A 19,317-nucleotide genomic window follows, 5' to 3' on the forward strand; every position below is an offset into this window, starting at 1 on the left:
AAGCCAGGTACTAAAGCTGAATGGCTACCAGAAGAAAGGTGCAACTGAGTCACACAAAAAGTAAGGTTGCGTACTTGAGCTGAGGTAACTGGGGTTGCAGCAGGTTTTACAATTAGTCTAAGCACCTGCAGGTTCTAAAGAGTAAAATTCACTTAAGGTTTTAATGTCAGATTTCCAGCCAGTGATACCTGCTAAATGCCTTGCTGGTATAATGTTGTCAGTAAAACAAGATAAGAGAAAATTGCCAAAGGTAATTGCTTAACTTTCTAGTAACCAACCTCACTCAGTTCAATTTTCTATTAACTTTAAGTTTAAGTCTATAATGCAGTGCAACAAAATATCAGAATGCAGGTTTGAGCCCAAATTAATGGAATGGAAGAAAAGCATGGAAGCAAAATGAAAGTGAAACACTGGAAGCTGCTCACCTACAGAACCATGGGGTACGATTACATGTCAGGGTGGCGAGGAATTTCACATCCTCAAAAAAAAAAAAGCACTCAGGAATCTGGAATTGGAGGACTTTGAACATAATTAAGATTTTAAGCAACAAAGCTTTATTGACACACGGTCAAAAGAAAATGGCTTCAACTTACAGATATTGTTCTGTAGTCTCCTTCCAGGAAGTTCCTAAGGGGTGCCAAAAAGTTAACTTCCGATGAGTGTATTAATTCCTTTTCTGCAGCTCCAATTCGGTTTTCTGTTTCTCCACATTTAATAAGGGCACTGCCTGTCGGAAAAAAAAAAGTTTAAACATTTTTCAGACTTTCCTTTTGCTGGAATAAAAGGGAGACATTTCTCATTTCTATTTCAACACAATTCTACTGTTCTGCTAGATATAGCATAATAGGAGAACTGTATTCCCAAAGCTGTGATTTTACTGAGCCAAAACAGTGATCTACCTGCTGAAGGCAGTTTTATGAGGTTCTTTTACTGGTCTATTCGTTGAAAATATGACCTGACCGTCAAAACAGTTATGATCCCTATGGAGGACAATAACCTGAAAGAAAGGAATCTGCAAACAACTCTGACAAAAGGAATTGATGGCCAAGATTTCACTTTTTAAAACGTTTACTGCAACAGTCAAACCCAAAACCAACATAAAATTCAGCATAAAATTAACAGATAAATGGTATTTCACTTGGAAAGATGAATTCTTTTTTTATATTCATTCGATGTGGCTGTCGCTGCCTAGGCCATCCCTAATTTCCCTTGTTCAGAGGGCATTTAAGAGTCAGCCACATTGCTGTGGGTCTGGAGTCACATGTAGGCCAGGCCAGGTTAGTGTGACAGATTTCCTCCCCTAAAGGACATTAGTGAACCAGATGAGTTTTTACAATAATCTGCAATGATTTCATAGTCATCATCAGACTTTTAATTCCAGATTTTTACTGAATTCAAATTTCACTATCTGCTGTGGTGGGATTTGAACCCAGGTCCCCAGAGCATTACCCTGGGTCTCTGGGATACTAGTCCAGGGACAATACCACTCTGGCACCGCCTCCTCGAGATTATAAACAATCAACAATAAAGACACCCCTCTTGAAATTACAAGCACTCACATCACTCTCCGCCCAAATGTGGCACCACGTGCAGTTTCAAAGTTTTTTAACTCGGCCTCTGGTATTAGGATCTTTCACTTTTCCCACTCCATGGATTGGACCATCAAGTCACTTTTCCTGACAGCCACATACTACCCAAAGTCCCCAGAGAGGGTTAACACCGACATGTCACACTCCAGTCCCATCAGTCCTGATGGTGTAGTTTTCCCGGTTCCTTTCCAAGCAACCAACCACACCCAGTTCACTGTCTAGTCCTCTGATACAAATGCTCAGCTGTTAGCATGCCCGAGTTATTCACAAAGCTTTTGGGATTTAGTCCCTTTTAGCTTGCATGTACATTGCTTACGCAAGAGCTTCTGGAGTTCTATATTTCTTTTTAATGCCAAACAGAAAACTGATCTTTTTGTAAAGAACTTCGCTTGTGTGTCCGTGTGTTTCAGCACAAGCTGTAGCCTGAAACTCAACCAGCTCCTGCTTTCCGTTTTTTGGTCAGGTAACTCCCAGCTCGATAGCAACTTGGGTCACAGTCCAGGTCATGGCTTTGGCTCTTATCCGAACCCTGTTTATCTCGCAATGTCAAGTTAGGCTAATTGCTCAGAACCCTAATGATGTCATAGCCAGGAATTCCAATTGCCCCTCTTTCCAGAATTCTCTCTAGCTTCACTTTGGATTGAAAAGGAATATGTCACAAGCATAAGCTTGTTCAAGGTACATAATTCCATGCAGCAAATGTTAAATCGCCAGGAAATCAATTAATAATAATTGATTAATAAGTTTAAGTTTTGTGCAGACCCCAGCAATTTGAAATCAGTAGTGTGTACACCTGAAAGTTATTCCCAAGTGGCCAGTAATTACTAAACAGCTTAATTGTTAGATGTGGATTGCTGTGCGTCAGTCATCTTAAAGGATAACACCAAATCAATCAGATTAGCTGACTTTTCTAGTAAACCACAAGATGGCACAAGGAAGTTCAATTCTGGTGACAGAACATAGAACATAAGAAACAGGAGTTGGAGTAGGCCATTTGGCCCTGAGCCTTCTCTGCCACCCAACAAGATCATAGCCATTTAAAAAATAAATCTTTCATGGGGTGTGGCTGTTGCCAGCAAGACCAGCATTGGTTGGCCATCCCTAATTGCCTTTTAACTGAGTGACTTGCAAGGCCATTTCAGAGTCAACCACATTGCTATGGGTCTGGAGTCACATGTAGGCCAGACTAGGTGAGGGTAGCAGATTATAGGGCATTAATGGACCAGATGAGTTTTTACAACAATGATAGTTTCATGGTCACCATTACCTAGGCTAGCTTTCAATTCCAGATTTTATTAATTGAACTTAAATTCAACCTGCTGCTGTGGTGGAATTTGAACCTGTGCCCCCAGAGGATTAGCTGGGACATCTAAGTTACTAGTCCAATGACATTACCACTAAGCTACCATCTCTCCCAACCTCAACCCCAAGGGGTGAGAACTCTGAAGTTCATCATCTACGTGAAATAATGAAATATGTTCAGGCCAAAAGTTATACTGTTTTAAACAAGCATAGTACACCCATTTGTCATAGAGTGATACAGCACAGGAGGCCCATAATGCCTGTGGATGCTGTGTGAAATTATTTTAGTCAATGCTCATAAGAAACATTATTCTAAGGAAATAAATTGTTTTAAAAACGGTACTAAGCAATGCAAAGAAAGTTGAGTTTTGTCTAAATGCTTGAATTCTCTTACCATATGCAGTTCCAGGACCAAACTCATTTCCAGCTTCAAGCATATACTGGCCTAATTGTTCACAGTTATTTAGACGTGGTGGTGCTTTGCGATCCAGTTTCTCGTACACAAATTCTTCTATTCTGGCATCTGAAGAAAAAAGGATAAAAACAAACAAAATTTGATTCAGAGGTCATGCGCTAATGGATCACAAGACTGCAAGATGAGATTCTATTTTCTGCATTTGCAATTATGCAGTAAAAACATCCTTCTTACATTTTAACAGTAATGATGAATTTTGTCACAATTTCTCAACTTGGCTAAACAGAGCAATTGTTTGATTGCAACATTTGATATTTGTTTTATTGGGACTGGATTGTACATAGGAACAGCCATAGGCCATTCAGTCCATTGAGCTTGTTCAATCTTTCACTTAGATCAATGTTAACTGTACTTCAGCTTCATTTAGAAACATAGAAACTAGGAGCAGGAGTAGGCCATTCAGCCCTTCGAACCTGCTCCACCATTCATTATGATCATGGCTGATCATCCAACTCAATCGCCTGCTCCCGCTTTCTCCCCATACCATAACCACCTTCGCTCCATATCCCTTGCAACTTTCAGTTAATAAGATAAGATAGACTTGGACTTCAACAAGGCTTTTGATTATGTACTGCATGGGAAACTGATAATGAAAGTAAGAGGCCATGGGATCCAATGCAATTTGGATCCAGAATTGGCTGAGTGGCAGGAAGCAGAGCATGATGGTTGAGGGGTGTTTTTGTGACTGGATGCCTGTATCCAGCGGGGTTCCACAGGGATCGGTGTTGGGTCCCTTGATGTTTGTTGTATATATAAACGATTTAGACCTGTATGTAGGAGGGTTGATCAATAAGTTCGCGGATGACACGAAAATTGGTGGGATGGTAAATAGTGAGGAGGATAGCCTTAGATTACAGGAGGATATGGATGGGCTGATCAGTGGCAAATGGAATTTAATCCGGATAAGTGTGAAGTGCTGCACCTGGGCAGAACAAACAGGGACGGGAATATGTGATGAATGGTAAGACCCTGGGAAGTACCAAGGATCAGAGGGAGTTTGGTGTCCATGTCCACCGGTCCCTTAAGGTAGCAGGACAGGTAGATAAGGTGGTTAAGAAGTCATATGGGACACATGCCTTTATTAGCTGAGGCATAGAATATAAGACCAGGGAGGTTATGCTGGAACTGTATAAAATCTAGGCCACAGCTAGAGTATTGCATGCAGTTCTGGAATCCACATTATAGGAAGGATGTGATTGTACTAGAGGAAGGGCAGGGGAGATTTATCAGGATGTTGCCTGGACTGGAAAGTTTTAGTTATGAGAGGAGATTGGATAGACTGGGGTTATTTTCCCTGGAGCAGAGGAGATTGAGGAGGACATGATTGAGGTATATAAAATTATGAGGGGCATGGATAGGGTATAAAGGGACAAACTTTTCCCCTTGGTGGAGGGATCAATAACCAGTGGATATAGATTTAAGGTAAGGGGCAGGAGGTTTAGAAGGGATGTGAGGAAGAATTTTTTCACCCGGGGGTGTGGAAATCTAGAACTCACTGCCTGAAAAGGGTGGTAGAGGCAGAGACCCTCCTAACATTTAAGAAGTATTCGGATGTGCACTTGCGATGCCAAGGCATACAAGGCTATGGGCCTAGTGCTGGAAAATGGGATTAGAATAGTTAGGTACTTGTTTGACTGGCATGACTTAATGGGCCGAAGGGCCTTTTTCTGTGCTGTAGACCTCTATGACTCTATTATCAGTTCCCCAGAAACACACACACTATAGGACCAATGCTCACTTTAACTCTTTTCTTATTCAAATATCTATAGAAACTTACTATCCATCCTTATATTACTAGCTTTCACTCATACTCTAATTTTTCCCTCCTTATTAATCTTTTTGGAATTCTTTGCTGTTCTTTATACTCTTTCCAATCTTCTGACCTGCCACCTATCTTTGCTCAATTGTATGCTTTTTCTTTAAATTTGATACTGTCCATCACACTACTAAGTTGGTCATGGTCAATATCTGGTCTTGAAGTAGCGGTAATGGAAGCATTATTTGCTCCTTAGATCTTTTGCAAGACCCATTACAAAGATGTTAGATTTATTGCAATCAGCAACTGTCATGTTGATCCTCAATATGGCCAGGTTTTCATGCCTAGTTAGATACCTAATTAGGATACTTATGTATTTACCATTAAAGCATGTGAAAAGGTTAAGACTATGCATTATGATCAACAACACCTCTACAAACCTAGAGGTTTATTTAGGCTATTGATACCAACTAAAGAAATTACACTTAAGCCAAGAGGTTTTAACACTTTGCATTTCATCTGATTTTGATTCCACCATTACCTCCAACAGCAAAAGACCTGCAAACGTTGCCTTTGTACCAGCACACAAAAATGTTCCTTAAGACCAACATCAGTTTGGAAGGACAAAAACTAGGCTGTTATTGGGTGTTTTGCACACATAACTTCAGACTCAATTATATTTCACTGAAATTCTAGCAAAATAATTAAAAGCCCCTTACTTTAAAGCTACTTGAAAAAAGTCACTGACTCACCGTTACTCTTCAGTGAAACTCTGATGAGAACTAAGAATGTATAGGCAAGTCAGTAGGCAAACACGACAAGCACACGAGGTTTAAGTAGAAACAATCAAAATTGTAGATTTGATATTTCAATAAACAGTTTTTCATATTTACACAAGTGCAGACTGGTTTTAAGGGGATGATACTTGGCATACGAAGAACATAGAATTCGTATTTCACACTGCAAAATATGGCGAGAAACATATGTTGTGTAGCTCCAGCTCAACATCAAAATTATTACAAAAGGCATACTTCAGGCCGGGCACATCGTTTGTGGTGGAAGATCACATTTTCCCAGGGTTAGTTGAAGCAGCACTTAGACCGCGGATTGGCATATCAATGGCAAACAGAAATAAGAGTCTTATTCAACAGCAATCTAGAAGTATCCAGTGGATGGAATTTAAAATTCTATCAAAAACGCATGCAAACTTCTTCAGACGAAGGATAGCAGAAATCTGGCACACACTTCCACAAAAAAGCAGTAGAGGCTAGATCACTTGAAAACTTCAAAACTCAGGTTGAATCTGTTAGGTAAGGGAACCAAGATGGGTAGATGGAATTAAGATGCAGCTCAGCCATGAATGGCTCGAGGGAATTGAATGGTCTACTTCTGTTTATATAATATCAGGTAATAAACCACCTGTATAAAAGGACAGTGATTCCAGTTGCTAAATAGCATTCAAATTTTAGCCGGGGTAGAGGGAGTTGAGTGGGTAAGGAGAGAGAGGAAAGTGAGTTCTTTAATTAACCTTCATTGTGACTTGTAGACTGAGGGGGTTATACTCCTGAAACTTGTACACTGTCTGAAACCAATAGTTATCATACAAAACAAAATACTGTGGATGCTGGAGATCAAATAAAAACAAAACCCTAGAAATACTCAGGTCAGGCAGCATCTGTGGAGAAAAAAAAGTTAACGTTTCAGGTCGAAGACCTTTCGTCAGTACTGGAAAAGTTAGAGATGTACCAGGTTTTAAGCAAGAGAATAGGGGAGGTCTGGATCTGGTGGAAGGCAGGGTTAAATGACAAAATGGTGTTAGTTTGAAGGAAGTGCTGATGGTACAAGTAAAGAAGCAAACAGGGTCTGTCTAGAGGTGGCACGAATACCAGAATCATAAAAGTTGCTGTCCACAAGCATAAAAAGAAAAAAAAAAAAATCAGCAAAGACAAAAGAAAACAAAACGGGGCCAGAGGTTCCAATCTAGAATTGTTGGACTTACTGTTCAGTCCAGAAAGTGGTAAAGTACCTAACTGAAATTGTAAGTACTATTTACGAGCTGATATTGAGCTTCAATGGAACGCTGCAAGAGGAAAGAGAGGGATCAGAGTGGGCATAAAATTAAGAATTAAAATGGCAGCCGGCCTTAAGGTCAAGGTCATGCTTACAGACTGAATGAATGTGTTTCGCAAAGTAGTCACCCAATCTGTGTTTGGTCTCCCCAAAGAGGAGGCCATTGCATTGAGCAGCGAATGCAGTAGCAAATTGCTATTTCGCCTTGAAGAACTGTTTGGGGGCTTGGATGGTAAGAAGGGAGGAAGGAAAAGAGCAGGTGCTTCATCTCTTGTGCTTGCCCGGAAAGGTGCCTTGGGAAGGAGAAGGGGTTTTGAGGACGATAGAGGAGTGAATTACGATGTGCCAGAAGGAACAGTCATTTTGGAATACTGAAAAAGGGAGGGGAAGATATATGTTTGCCGGTGGCATCACACTGAGGTGGCTGAGGATGATCATTGAATATGGAGGCTAGTGGGGTGAAAGATAAGGACCAGAGGAGCCCTACCATGGTCCCGGGAGGAATGGAGAAGGGCAACTAAGACAGAAGTGCGTGAAATGGAACAGGTGCAACTGAAGGCCCTGTCAACCACAGTGAAGGGCAATCTTGGTTGAGGAAAAAGGAAGACATATTGGAAGTTCATCATCAGAACAAAAAATGCGATGGAAATGGAGAATGTGGGAGAATGGAATAGAGTTCTTACAGAAAGTGGGGCGTAAAGACTTGCAGTCACGGTTCACCATTATCTGTTGGTTGTTTGTGTTACAGCACTAAGAAAAATGATCTTTCTTTGGATAACACATTTCTTACTGGCAGTGCTGTAGATAGTTAAAACACTGGCAGTTTTGAAGCATATAACCCAAACAGTTAAAATTTCTTATAAATCTTTCGAGAAGTCTTCAACAAAAAAGTGTTAAGATGTGGAGTTTTAGTAACAGAGCCTTCTTTTGGAAACTTATTCTAAAATCCTTACGGACTGCAGTTAGGTCTCTTACTTTTAAGGCAATGAAAGTAAAAAAGTGTGCAAAAGCTGATACCTTGAAAAACAACGGAGCCAATAGCTCTCAATACTAAAGTTCTCTACAGTTTTAAAACATTCATCCGTTCTGTCTTATGTACCCAAAACCCTAAAAGTGCAAAATGTTTCAGCTAATTAGATTCGTCCACCTGATAGGAAATAAAATTAAGAGTTATACATTCAAGAAGCAAAATCAGAATACAAAAAAAAAGTTAACACGATTAGAAACATTTCACTAAAAATATTAGTAACAATTTTTTTTAAAAAGTGCCTAATATGGAGCAAAAATTAAAGCTAAAATCTTTCACTGGGTGAAGAATGGCTTTCCAAGAGGATTTCATTAATTCAGCCTGGAACACTATTACAATATATAACTTAAAAAACGTACATAACAGCCCGTACACTTGAATTTGCAACATCTAACATAGGCTAACTCAACTGATTGTAACCCTGAGATGGGACAACTTCCATATATTCTGTGAACTGCAGTGTTGAGGTTATTTATTCGAATCTGGTACCAAAAATGGTACTGCTTGAGCATTTTTTTCAGTATAACACACAGATCTTACTTGGGTTTGGTTGCAACAACACTTCAGTCTGTTTCATTATTTTCTCAGTCCATAGTTTTGTGCTTTCTGCTTTGCTCAGCAAATTCTCCAGATGGGCATCCAACTCTGTCTTCTCAGCTTGGCCCAACTTTTCCTCTGTAAACTGAAGCGAACTAATTAGATGGAAACCAAAATTTAAAAAAGGCGCGATGACTTTCAGTTTTACAACATTGCGATTACAGGGTATTATGCTTGGAAGCAACTCTATGTCATGCTGAAGCAGGGAAGATAACAGGCACAATAGCAAAATCACTGTCAACTGTACTTTCTAAGACACAATGTCTTATCTAGTAAACTAGCCAAGAGCATCTCATTCATCCATCAAACCACAGGTTATAGAATCTGACTAAATGACCTTAAGGATACTGTCTTAGGAACAAAGGAATAGGGATAGGCCATTTAGCTCCTAGAGCTTGTTCCTCCGTTCAGTGGGATAATGGTTGATTTGTGACCTAACTCTAAATACCCACCTTTGTCCCATATGCCTTAAATCCTTTGGTGAACAAAAATAAGAACATAAGAAATAGGAACAGGAAGCCATTCAGCTCCTCGAGCTTGCTCTGCCATTCATCAAGGTATGGCTGATTATCTTATGTTTCAATTTCCACATTCCCATCTAACTCCTGTAACCTTTGATTCTCTTGCCTAACAAGAATCTATCTACCTGTCTTAAATCTATCAATCTCAGATTTAAATTAGTTGACCATTTGTGGAAGAGTTCCAAACTTCTACCACACTTTCCTAATTTCACTTCTGAAAGGCCTGAGCTCTAATTTTCAAGCTACATCTCTAATCTCAGACTTGCCAACCAACAGAAATAGTTCCTCTCTGTTCTCCTTAATATTTTGAAATCTACCCAAAATCTTCTGAATTCCAGGAAATACAACCCTTGAGAGAAAAATCTCTCATAATTTAACCTTTGGAATCCAGGCTTCATTCTGGTAAATCAACACTCCCTCCAAGGCCAATATATCCTTCCTAAGGTGTGCTGCCCAGAACTGCTCTCAGTACACCAGATGTGGTCCAGCCAGGGCTTTGTAAAGCTGTACCATAAATTCTAACTCTCCTATTGCAGTCGTCTGGATATAAAAGGTCACCATTCCATTAGCCCTTTTGGTGATTATCTGTACCTGTTCATGGCACTAATGACCTGTGTATATGGAACATCTAAGATGCATGTTAGGAAGGCAGAGTTTCATCATTAGGATTGTTTAACTTATTGGTTTCAATGCACTAGATTAAACAAATAAGTCTAACGTCTTTGTCTTGTGATATATTTCTAATTTTGCCTTGTATTTCTTCCACCGCTAGTCCTTCAAAATCTTCCTCCTGATTGAAGAAAAAGATTGAAAGAAAATCTATAATTGTAGAGCATGACGCTTTCCCGCAGTTCACAAGGAGTGCATGCAACCTCACTGAAATGCTATTGTGACATTGCTCTGAAATACCTTTCTGTTAATGAGAAATTAAATGTTGCCATGCCATTGCTCTAAAAAAAAGCTGGAAGACAATTGCATCTCTTCTCAAATAACGTAAACTCTGAAGAGACAAGTTTTCAGCTGAGCAGTTTTCATTCTGACCATTACTGCCTCAAGTCCCATATTCCCACATTAACAGCAACTGCCCGATGGAGAAAATCTTTCTGTTGCTGCATGAATTCCAATGCAACTTTTTTGTGTCAGCACGGTTCAGTTGGTAGCACTCCCATTTCAGAAACACCAATTTCCAGTTTCAAGTTCCACTCCAGGGTTTGAGCACAAAAATCAATGCTGACACTCCAGTGCAGTCCTGAGGGAGTGCTGCTCTATCTTTCGATGAGATGTTAAACTGAGGAACCAACTGTCTGCTCGGCTGAATGCAAAAGATCCCATGGCACTATTTCGAAAAAGAGCAGGGGAGTTATCCCCAGTGACCTGACCAATGTTTATCCATCAATCAACATCACAAAAACAGGTTGTTATCTGGTTGTCATCGCATTGCTGTTTGGGGGAGTTTGCTGAATGTATATTGGCTGCACTGTTTCCTACGTTACAAAAGTAACAACATTTCAAAAAATACTCCATCAGCTAAAAAGCACTTTGAGATATCTGGTGATTGTTGAAAGTGCTTTATTAATGTATGCCTTTCTTTTTTCTACTGCTTAACAACAGATTTTAACATGGTATTTATATAGTCCTTGTGCAACTTTAAACTTTAATAACATTGACATTCACATGATAGAATCGAACTGTAGACAGCATATAAAGCGTAATGCATAAAAGTTTTTTTTAAATTCTGTAAACTGAGATTTAATCTAATTTGCCAAGATTTCCAGCTCGCAGCTCAGCATCCAAAGCATGAGATGGGCAATAAATATTGGTCTGGTCAGCAAAGCCCACATCCCATGAAAAAACAATTTTAAAATAGGTTGGTGAGCACGATCAAACACTGAAATCCTTTCCATTTTCCGTCCTTTATGGCCATTAAAATAAACCTGATCATAAAATTCTGCATACCCAGGTGTAGCACTTACAGAAGAATACTCTTTGTTTTTGAGCAATAAAGTTTGCCAACATTTTATACCCATTACTTCCACCAGAACATGGCTGAAGCAAAGAATCTTCTACATAAATCCCCCCTTGTGCTGTAATTTGACAAACTAAGAAAAATAAAGGGAATTGGGAGGGAGGTTAAAAAGGTTTGAGAGAATAATGCATTTTTAAATTGCAAATAACCAGATCCGAAGGTAATTTCCGTTTCTTGTAGTTTAAGATGGGCTTCCTGTATACCACACCCAGAAAGCTGGAAGATCAATTATTATCGTGTGGCTCTAAGCAATGATCACAGGGTGACCATGGTAAACTCGGAATCATTAATGACTCAATGCTGATTTGGTAATGGATTTCAAGGGTCCTCAAGGCTTCCTGCCTGTAGATATTTGAAAGCCCAATGCTGGATGTCAGCATTCTCATATCCTGTTGCCATTAAATTTTTTTCCAATGACTTCATCTGAACAGAGTAAATGCTGGAGCAGTAAAATACCAAAGGGTCTATACTGCACTAGGACACAAGCATTGGTAGGAATAAGTGATATAGAAGTTACAAAACAGAACAGAAATACTGGCTGAAAGTAGTAAGAAAAAAAATGGCTGAAGAAAGGGAAGGTCAACAATTATTAAGCATTTAGATACCAATAGAAAAATACTTCATTGGGTGGAGGGGATAATTGGGGTAGCAACTCATGTTAATGAAAAATTCAGCAAGAAATGAATCACTGCACCAAAAGTTTATATCATAGCTTTTTAATGACGGGATTTCTTGTATGCTAATTTAAGTTATGTTTTTATTTCCTCTCTCTCACATTCACATAATACATGTACTTTGGTGTATCTGAGCAGAATTACTTGTTAGGCAAAAGAGTTAACAGTAGAGTTTACCCATATGTCTTGCCATTTAGCAACTGGTGAAGTTAGGAGACAGCCGTTGCTAACTGAATAGAGATATTGTTTGAAGACTGACTGTGATCTAAAGTATTTTTAAACTGAGAAGGCATCTGGGCTCAACAACTATTTAAGTGTAAGCTGTATAGAGCTGCATACCCTCAATTACTATGAATGCTATCCATCTGTTAATGATTTCACAAAGTAGCACTTTCATTATCAGACACAATTCATGTTAAGATACGATATCGTGGTGCACTTCCACCAAAGTGGTTTAGATAATGTTATCCACGTTGAAAACCAAATGTTCAATCATATTCCAATCAATTTTCCTGAGCTTTTACTTAATTCACCATCCCATTTTACCTAACCTTTCTTTATTAATATATTTAATTTTCAGGGGTGGTATTCAAATAAAATATCTTGCACGGCCTGGTAGTACCCACTTCACCCAACCTATATTTCCCCTCCACCGCCCCCAGAACTCAGCCACACATCAAGGTGCTAAGTTAGTTTCTTTCCTTTGCCAAATCAAAAACATTTTGCTCTGCCAGGTACATCCAGGTTAAAATTCCTTGATCCCTCACATCATGAATGGGAAGCCAGCCCTCGGAAATTAAACAGTGAATCTAAAAAGGAAGGGAAAATGTACCGCAAGTCAAAGTACAAAAAAAAGTGTAAGGTAAATAGAAGGGTATAAAGAATGAGCTTGGAAGGCAAGCTTTCCCTACACAGAAAGAACAAAACACTATGGATGCTGTAAATTTAGATTAGAACAGAAAACGCTGCAAGCACTCAGCAGCAGGTCAGGCAGCATCTGTGGGGAGAGAAACTGTGTTTATGTTTCAGGCTGATGATCTTAATCAGAAAAATTCTACTTTTCCCTGTAACCAGGAGCAGCAACAGAGAAAAATCAAGCAGTTCCATGGAAAGTATTTTCAAAGGTAAAGATTTAAGATTTACATCAGCCACTGAGGAGCTCTCAACTTCCACGTTGAAAAAACGTGTTGATTCCATGAGGAAAATACATCATTGCTGCATTCACCGGAATTCAAGCCAGTCTGCTAGATTTAAAAATGGCAGAAACACCACAGCTTGAAATTAACAGTAGACTGTTACGTTGAGAATAGTAATTTAGTGGTGATGATTACATTCCACAGGTCAACATACTCTCACCGCACTCTGTTGCCATGTTCACAAGTCATTTGATTGGTTACACAGCAGCAATGCTCCAAGACATAGTTGAAGTGTTGTACAATTAGCTGATATTTTTCTCACTAAATATTTCCAGTTCTACGGGAAGCTGCTGTAGCAAAGTGGAAAAAAGTGCTAAAATATTCATATCGCGCCACAGCAGCAAAATGCATTGCATAAATAGCTACTAAACCCAATTACACAGCTTAACATGATTCATGTGCCACTCAGCAGCATGGTTAGAAACCTGTTTGATCCATTCAAACAGGCCATCTGGGGAAGCAAGCCATTTTTAAAAAGAAAATCACATACAGAATCTTCTACTGACAGCAGTGACTTTGGACAAAAATTCGGAATAAGTTGCCTGACACCTTCCGGGGAAAGGTCACAATTGGACAAATTGAGAAGACAAGGGAAGCTTGACCAGAGTTAATAGTATCACTTTAATATAATAAAGAAATGAGCAGCACACTGAAGCTAGAACACTGGTTACATTATCCTTACAATTAGCAGATGTCTGGTTTCAACCCATGAATGAGAAAACAGACAGTGAAATTATTCAGATTGTATCATAAACCACAAGTGCAAAGCTCACCACACCCTATAATTTCAACAGAGCTCTTCAAAAATTGAACTAGTACAACCAAGCAGAAGCACGCATAACAATAAACAAGCAGATATAAAATTGTGCTTTCTGACAATCTGAAACAAAAATCAGAAAATGCATGAAATAAATAGCTACTACATCAGCATTTCAGAAGCAAAACTAGCACTTTATTCTGACAGTCAACAAGCCAGAGAGGAATACATTTTCTGTTCTCCATTCTGAGAGCCATCCCATTTTACTGATATTACATTTTCAGAAAATGAGATTTAAACATAAGAATGAGAATTTCAAATCTGAAGCATTGGAGGACCAAGAGCCAAATCAGATCAGCAAGAACACAGGTGAATAGGGCATGGAAAGCTGAGCTTTGAATAAGCATTTATGGAAGATGGAGAATTGAGGCTGATCAGGAATAGTAGAATCTGGAGGTGATAAAAAATGGATGAGTGTTTCAATAGCAGATAATCTGAGTAAGGGGTGACGGTGAAAGTCTTTGTGATGGATACAATATCAGAAGCTGAGCTCAGGGCAAACAGTCTGGTACAGTCTGAGGCAGTTGCTAGAGAGGAGAATGGAATTGGTGCAAGGGTAAGGAGTTTGTTGAAGACAATGCTTTGGCCCTATCAATATTTACTTAGTAAAATTTAGCTGAAGGAAATTTTGATTCATCAAGACAGGAGGGTCTAGCCAGCAGTCCTGACAACACAGAGGCAGTGGAGAAATCAAGAGAGATGGAGGAGAGGTAGAACTGGGTGTTATCAGCATACCTGTGGAGGCTGCCCCAATCTGTGGATGATGCTGCAAAGGGGCTGCAGGTAGATGAGGAAGAGGTGGCGATCAAGGAAAGAGATCCTGATGGACTTTGAAAGTAAAAGTGCTGGGGCGGTAAGGGAAACCTTTGCTGGAGATATTCTGCTGACGAATGGATACCTAAGAGTAGAACCAAACAATGTTGAGCTGCACAACACAGGAGAGATATTAGAGGACTGTGTGGTCAAGTGTGTCAAAGGCTGCAGAAAGGTCAAGATCAATGAGGTTGAATAATGCTCAACCTGTTACTAAGGTAGCGATACTCAGCAACAACAGAAGCATCGGTGATTTTTTTTCTGATGAATGTCGTTCTTAAATTCCTGGTGAAGGTTTTGCATCTGATTCTAATTGTTATGAAAACTCAAAATCTCTTATAGTGCACTTAAAGAAATCAGAATACCACTTTCACTTGTACATATTCTGGAAGTGGCTGTATGAGTGCATCAGGTGAAGAAGCAATAGAACTCAATGATGGTAGACTAAACTACTGGTTTTCACTGTCTAGTTTCAAGAAGGAAGCCCACTTAAGTGAGGTAGCTGAAGCTTCCCAGCTGCCACAGGACCATAAACCAAAATGAGTCATCACGTTCGAGAAAGGCAAAAGGCACATCCCACTAGTAAATAGTTTAGTTTGTATATATATATATATATCACTATTTACTGCAAAACAGCCAGCTGGAGGTATTGCACCATTTCAGAGATCTCCAAACATATACAAATCAAGGCGGCCATATAGCAGGACGTCCAGATACCACACCCCAACTTCCCAATCTTTCTTTGCAGCATGGTTCTGCCGTCACTACTGTACTCCAGAGTTTAATCAAAATGTTGAACGCTGTGTGAAGAACTTTCTCATATCATTGCTGCATTTATCTTTAACTAACCTGAACATGTCTATTGTCAGGATTGGTTTAAATAAATGTTCGGGATTCAACTTTTTTAACTGGTGTGTGTTGGTCTTAACCTAGCTGGGAGCACTCTTGCCTGAATCAGAAAAATCAACACTGACACTCCAGTGCAGAATTGAGGGAGTGCTGCATGATTGGAGGTGCTGTCTTTCGGATGAAACATTAAACCAAGCCCGAATGCCTTTCAGGTGGACGTAAACGATCCCATGACACTATTTCAGCATGGAGAAGGGGAGTTATCCTGGTGCCCTGGCCAATATTCATCCTTCAATCAACATCACAAAAAACAGATTATCTGGTCATTATCACATTGCCGTGTGCAAACTGGCTGTCGCGTTTCCTACATTACAACACTGACCACACTTCAAAAGTACTTAATTGGTTGTGAAACACTCCGAGACATCAGGCAGTTATGCAAGATACTATATAAATGCAAATTTTTATTCTCTTTCAAAGGGCTGCTATAACAGTAACCATTCACATTGGCAGTACAACATTTGACAAATGGCCATATGTGAGGAGCCTGCAGATTAATGTGAAGTTCACATCCAAACCTGCTTGCTAGGAATTAAACTTTGTACAGATGATAGGATGTATTGCACCTATTTCTCAGGTGTAGAACATGCTCATTTAGCAGCTGGATGGCCTGTTGCCCCATCAGTATTGCTATATCCGAGGGGCTTATTTTGTGTGTCCTGGGCAGTTGCCTAAATCTGGCATTAAGCACCTCAAGTGTGTTAATTAGGAACCTTAAAGCTGTTGAAGGAATCCTTTGCAAAATTAGTCTCAGATGAGTGGGGTGGGTATTAGGCCTGCCTGCGCAGGTTTCTTCGAGAGCAGTTTGTTGTTTGGCAGAGGTTTTTTTATAAACTTGCTGTAGCGACAGGAGCACAAGTGCTGCTCTTGACTCCACAGTTCTGGCAACAGATCTGCTCAAAATCATTGCAGGAACTTACCCAAGAGAGACTGCCAGTGAGGCAGATTTGATTCTGGAGATCAGTGAGCTGCCTGCAGAAGTGCAACAGGCCAGCAGTTTTCCCTGAATATTTAGAGGAAGTCTGAAGTCCCATTTCAGATCTCTCAGACTAGCTTAGAGCACCAAAGCTTAGTCTAAATATAGGTCCAGATTTGTCTAACTCAGCCTTAAATGTATTCAATGACCCAGTCTCCACAGCTCTCTGGGGTAGAGAATTGCAAAGATTAACAACCCTTTGAAAGAAGACATTCCTCTTCAATTCCATCTTAAATGGGGGACCCCTTATTCTGAAACTGTGCCTCCAAGTTCTAGATTCCCCCATAACAGGAAACCCATCATCTCATCATTTGACCTGTCAAGCCCCCTTGGAATCTTATGTGTTTTAATAAGATCATTTCTCATTCTTCTAAACTCCAATGAGTAGAGGTCTAACCTGCTCGACCTTTCTTCACAAGGCAATCACTTAACCCAGGAGTCAACCTAGTGAACCTTCTTTGAACTGTCTCCAATGCAAGCACATAAGGAAACCAAAACAGTACTCCAGACGTGAGCTCACTAATGCCCTGTACAGTTGTAGCAATACTTCCTCACTTTTATACTCCATCCTCCTTGCAATAGAGACCAATATTCCATTTGCCTTCTAATTACTTACTTGCCGTGGCTACATGTATAAGGACACCTAGGTCCCTCTGTGCCACAGCATTGTGTAGTCTCTCTCAATTTGAATAAAATTTTGCTTTTCTATTTTTCCTATCAAAGTGGATACCCTCACATTATCCTCCATCTACCAATTTTTTGTCCATTCTGTTAACCTGCCTATATCCCCTTGCAAACTCTTTGTGTCCTCCTCAAAACTTGCTTTCCTATCTATCTTGGTATCATCAGGAAATTTGGCTACAATGTCATAATCATGTCATTAATATACATTGTGAATAGTTGAGGCCACAGGGTGCCCGTGTGGCACCCCACTAGTTTACCATCCTGAAAATGACCCATTTATCCCAATCCTCTATCCATGCTAATACACAACTCACAACACCATTAGCTCTTATCTATCTTTATTTGGCACCTTATCAAATGTCTTTTGGAAATCCAAATACACTAAATCTACTGGTTTCCCTTTATCCACACTGATTATTACACCCTCAAAGAACTCTAATAAATTTGTCAAATACAATTTTGACTCTGCTGGATTGTATTATGATTTTCTAAACATCTTGCTCCTATTTCCTTAATATTAGATTCCAGCATTTTCCCCAATGATGGATGTTAGGCTAACCAGCCTATAGTTTTCTGCTTTCTGTCTCTCTCCTTTCTTGAGCATTTATCGTTTGCCAAATTGCTGGGGTCTTTCAGAATCTAGGGAATTTTGAAAGATCACAAGCAATACATCCATTATCTCTGCAGCCACTTCTTTTGAGGCTTGAGGATGCAGCCGATCAGATCCAGAAGCCTGGTCAGGTTTTAAACCCTTCAGCTTTTATAGCACTCCCCCACAACTCCACCCCCCCCCCCCCCCCCCCCCCCCCCCCACTCCCACTACCCACTAGTGATTGTTTTAAGTCTCCCTTTGGCCTCTAGATTTTCTACTATCCTTGGAATGCTCTCTGTGTCTTCTGTCAGGAAGACGGATATTTCAGGGTGTGGGACTCTTTTCTTCAGGGACCTGACAAAGTGACAACACCCCACATCCTAACTGTTTTCTCTATTTCCTGACAGCACAGCAGTTTCTGTTTCTGTTTGGTACTTGAAATGTCTCCCATGCCTGTGTGTATGTATGTATTTTTTTGTCTTTTTGTGTGTGTGTTTTAAGTACAGTTGCCCGTCTCCAAAGTGAAAGGAATCCTGTGCGGCAGGGATTTTTTTTCCCTCATTGAAATATCCCCAGGAACTGGGCTCGGGGAGGGGATCCCCAGGGCAGCTTGATCAGGGCCCCACCCCAAGGCAGCTCGGGCTCTGGACGCCGCCTGGCACCGAGAGGCTGAATGGGGCTTTTTGAACGTTATTATTCCCCCTTTGACAAGCTGGGGATGGGGGGGGGGGGGGGGGGGGGGGGGGAGGGGAATGTTTGGTTTTGGCTCCGGCCCGGGGGCCTGTCAAGCCTCTCACTTCCTCACCGGGCCTTGCCTGCTGAGGGAGCCACTGGGCTGTCAGCGGCCCCCGAGGCCGCGGTGGTAAAGTCGCACACACACCCCACCTCCTCCTCCTACCACCACCCCCGGGCTCTCCGCCCTCATTCGGGCCGCGCTCTTTACCTGAACGGCGCGGCTGAGGAAAGTGCCCGCTCCGGCCGCCAGTTTCTTCACGTTGAAGTCCATGGCGTCTCGCCCAATATCCGAGGCGGCGGAGCGGCGGCTCGAGCCCTGCTCGGACCCGCCCCTTTTCTTCCCCCACACCCCCTCCCTCCTCCCACACAACCCCACCCACAGCACACAACCAATCAGCGCCAGGGGTCCCGCGCCGGAGAAGCCAATCACGGCCCGGAATCTTGCACAGGCGCATCCAATCGGCGCCAGCAGTCCCGAGGCCGGTTCCACCAATCAGCGGCAAAAGCGCGTCGATGCGTTCAATCACCGCCCGGATTCGCACGCGGCCCCATCCAATC

The 19,317-nt window shown here is 40.9% G+C and overlaps 1 protein-coding gene across 3 annotated transcripts in view; it reads right to left on the bottom strand.

The window, feature by feature from the left end:
• The window catches only part of LOC121289085 (endophilin-B1-like), a 34,817-nt gene extending 15,712 nt beyond the window's left edge, over nt 1-19,105 (bottom strand). The window contains exons 1-5 of one of the 3 annotated variants that reach the window (XM_041208106.1): nt 18,968-19,098; nt 14,786-14,948; nt 8,760-8,901; nt 3,286-3,414; nt 594-727 (exon numbers count right to left, since the gene is read on the bottom strand). In XM_041208106.1, the coding sequence (XP_041064040.1) occupies nt 594-727; nt 3,286-3,414; nt 8,760-8,796 (300 nt within the window). In that variant the 5' untranslated portion in view covers nt 8,797-8,901; nt 14,786-14,948; nt 18,968-19,098. Of the gene's footprint in view, nt 1-593; nt 728-3,285; nt 3,415-8,759; nt 8,902-14,785; nt 14,949-18,967 lie in introns of all 3 variants that reach the window. The other 2 variants (XM_041208104.1, XM_041208105.1) reach the window with 2 other exon arrangements.
• Between the last annotated feature and the right edge of the window lie 212 nt (nt 19,106-19,317).

This window comes from Carcharodon carcharias, chromosome 16 (genome assembly GCF_017639515.1).
Source record: "Carcharodon carcharias isolate sCarCar2 chromosome 16, sCarCar2.pri, whole genome shotgun sequence".
NCBI classification, from domain to species: Eukaryota; Metazoa; Chordata; class Chondrichthyes; order Lamniformes; family Lamnidae; genus Carcharodon; species Carcharodon carcharias.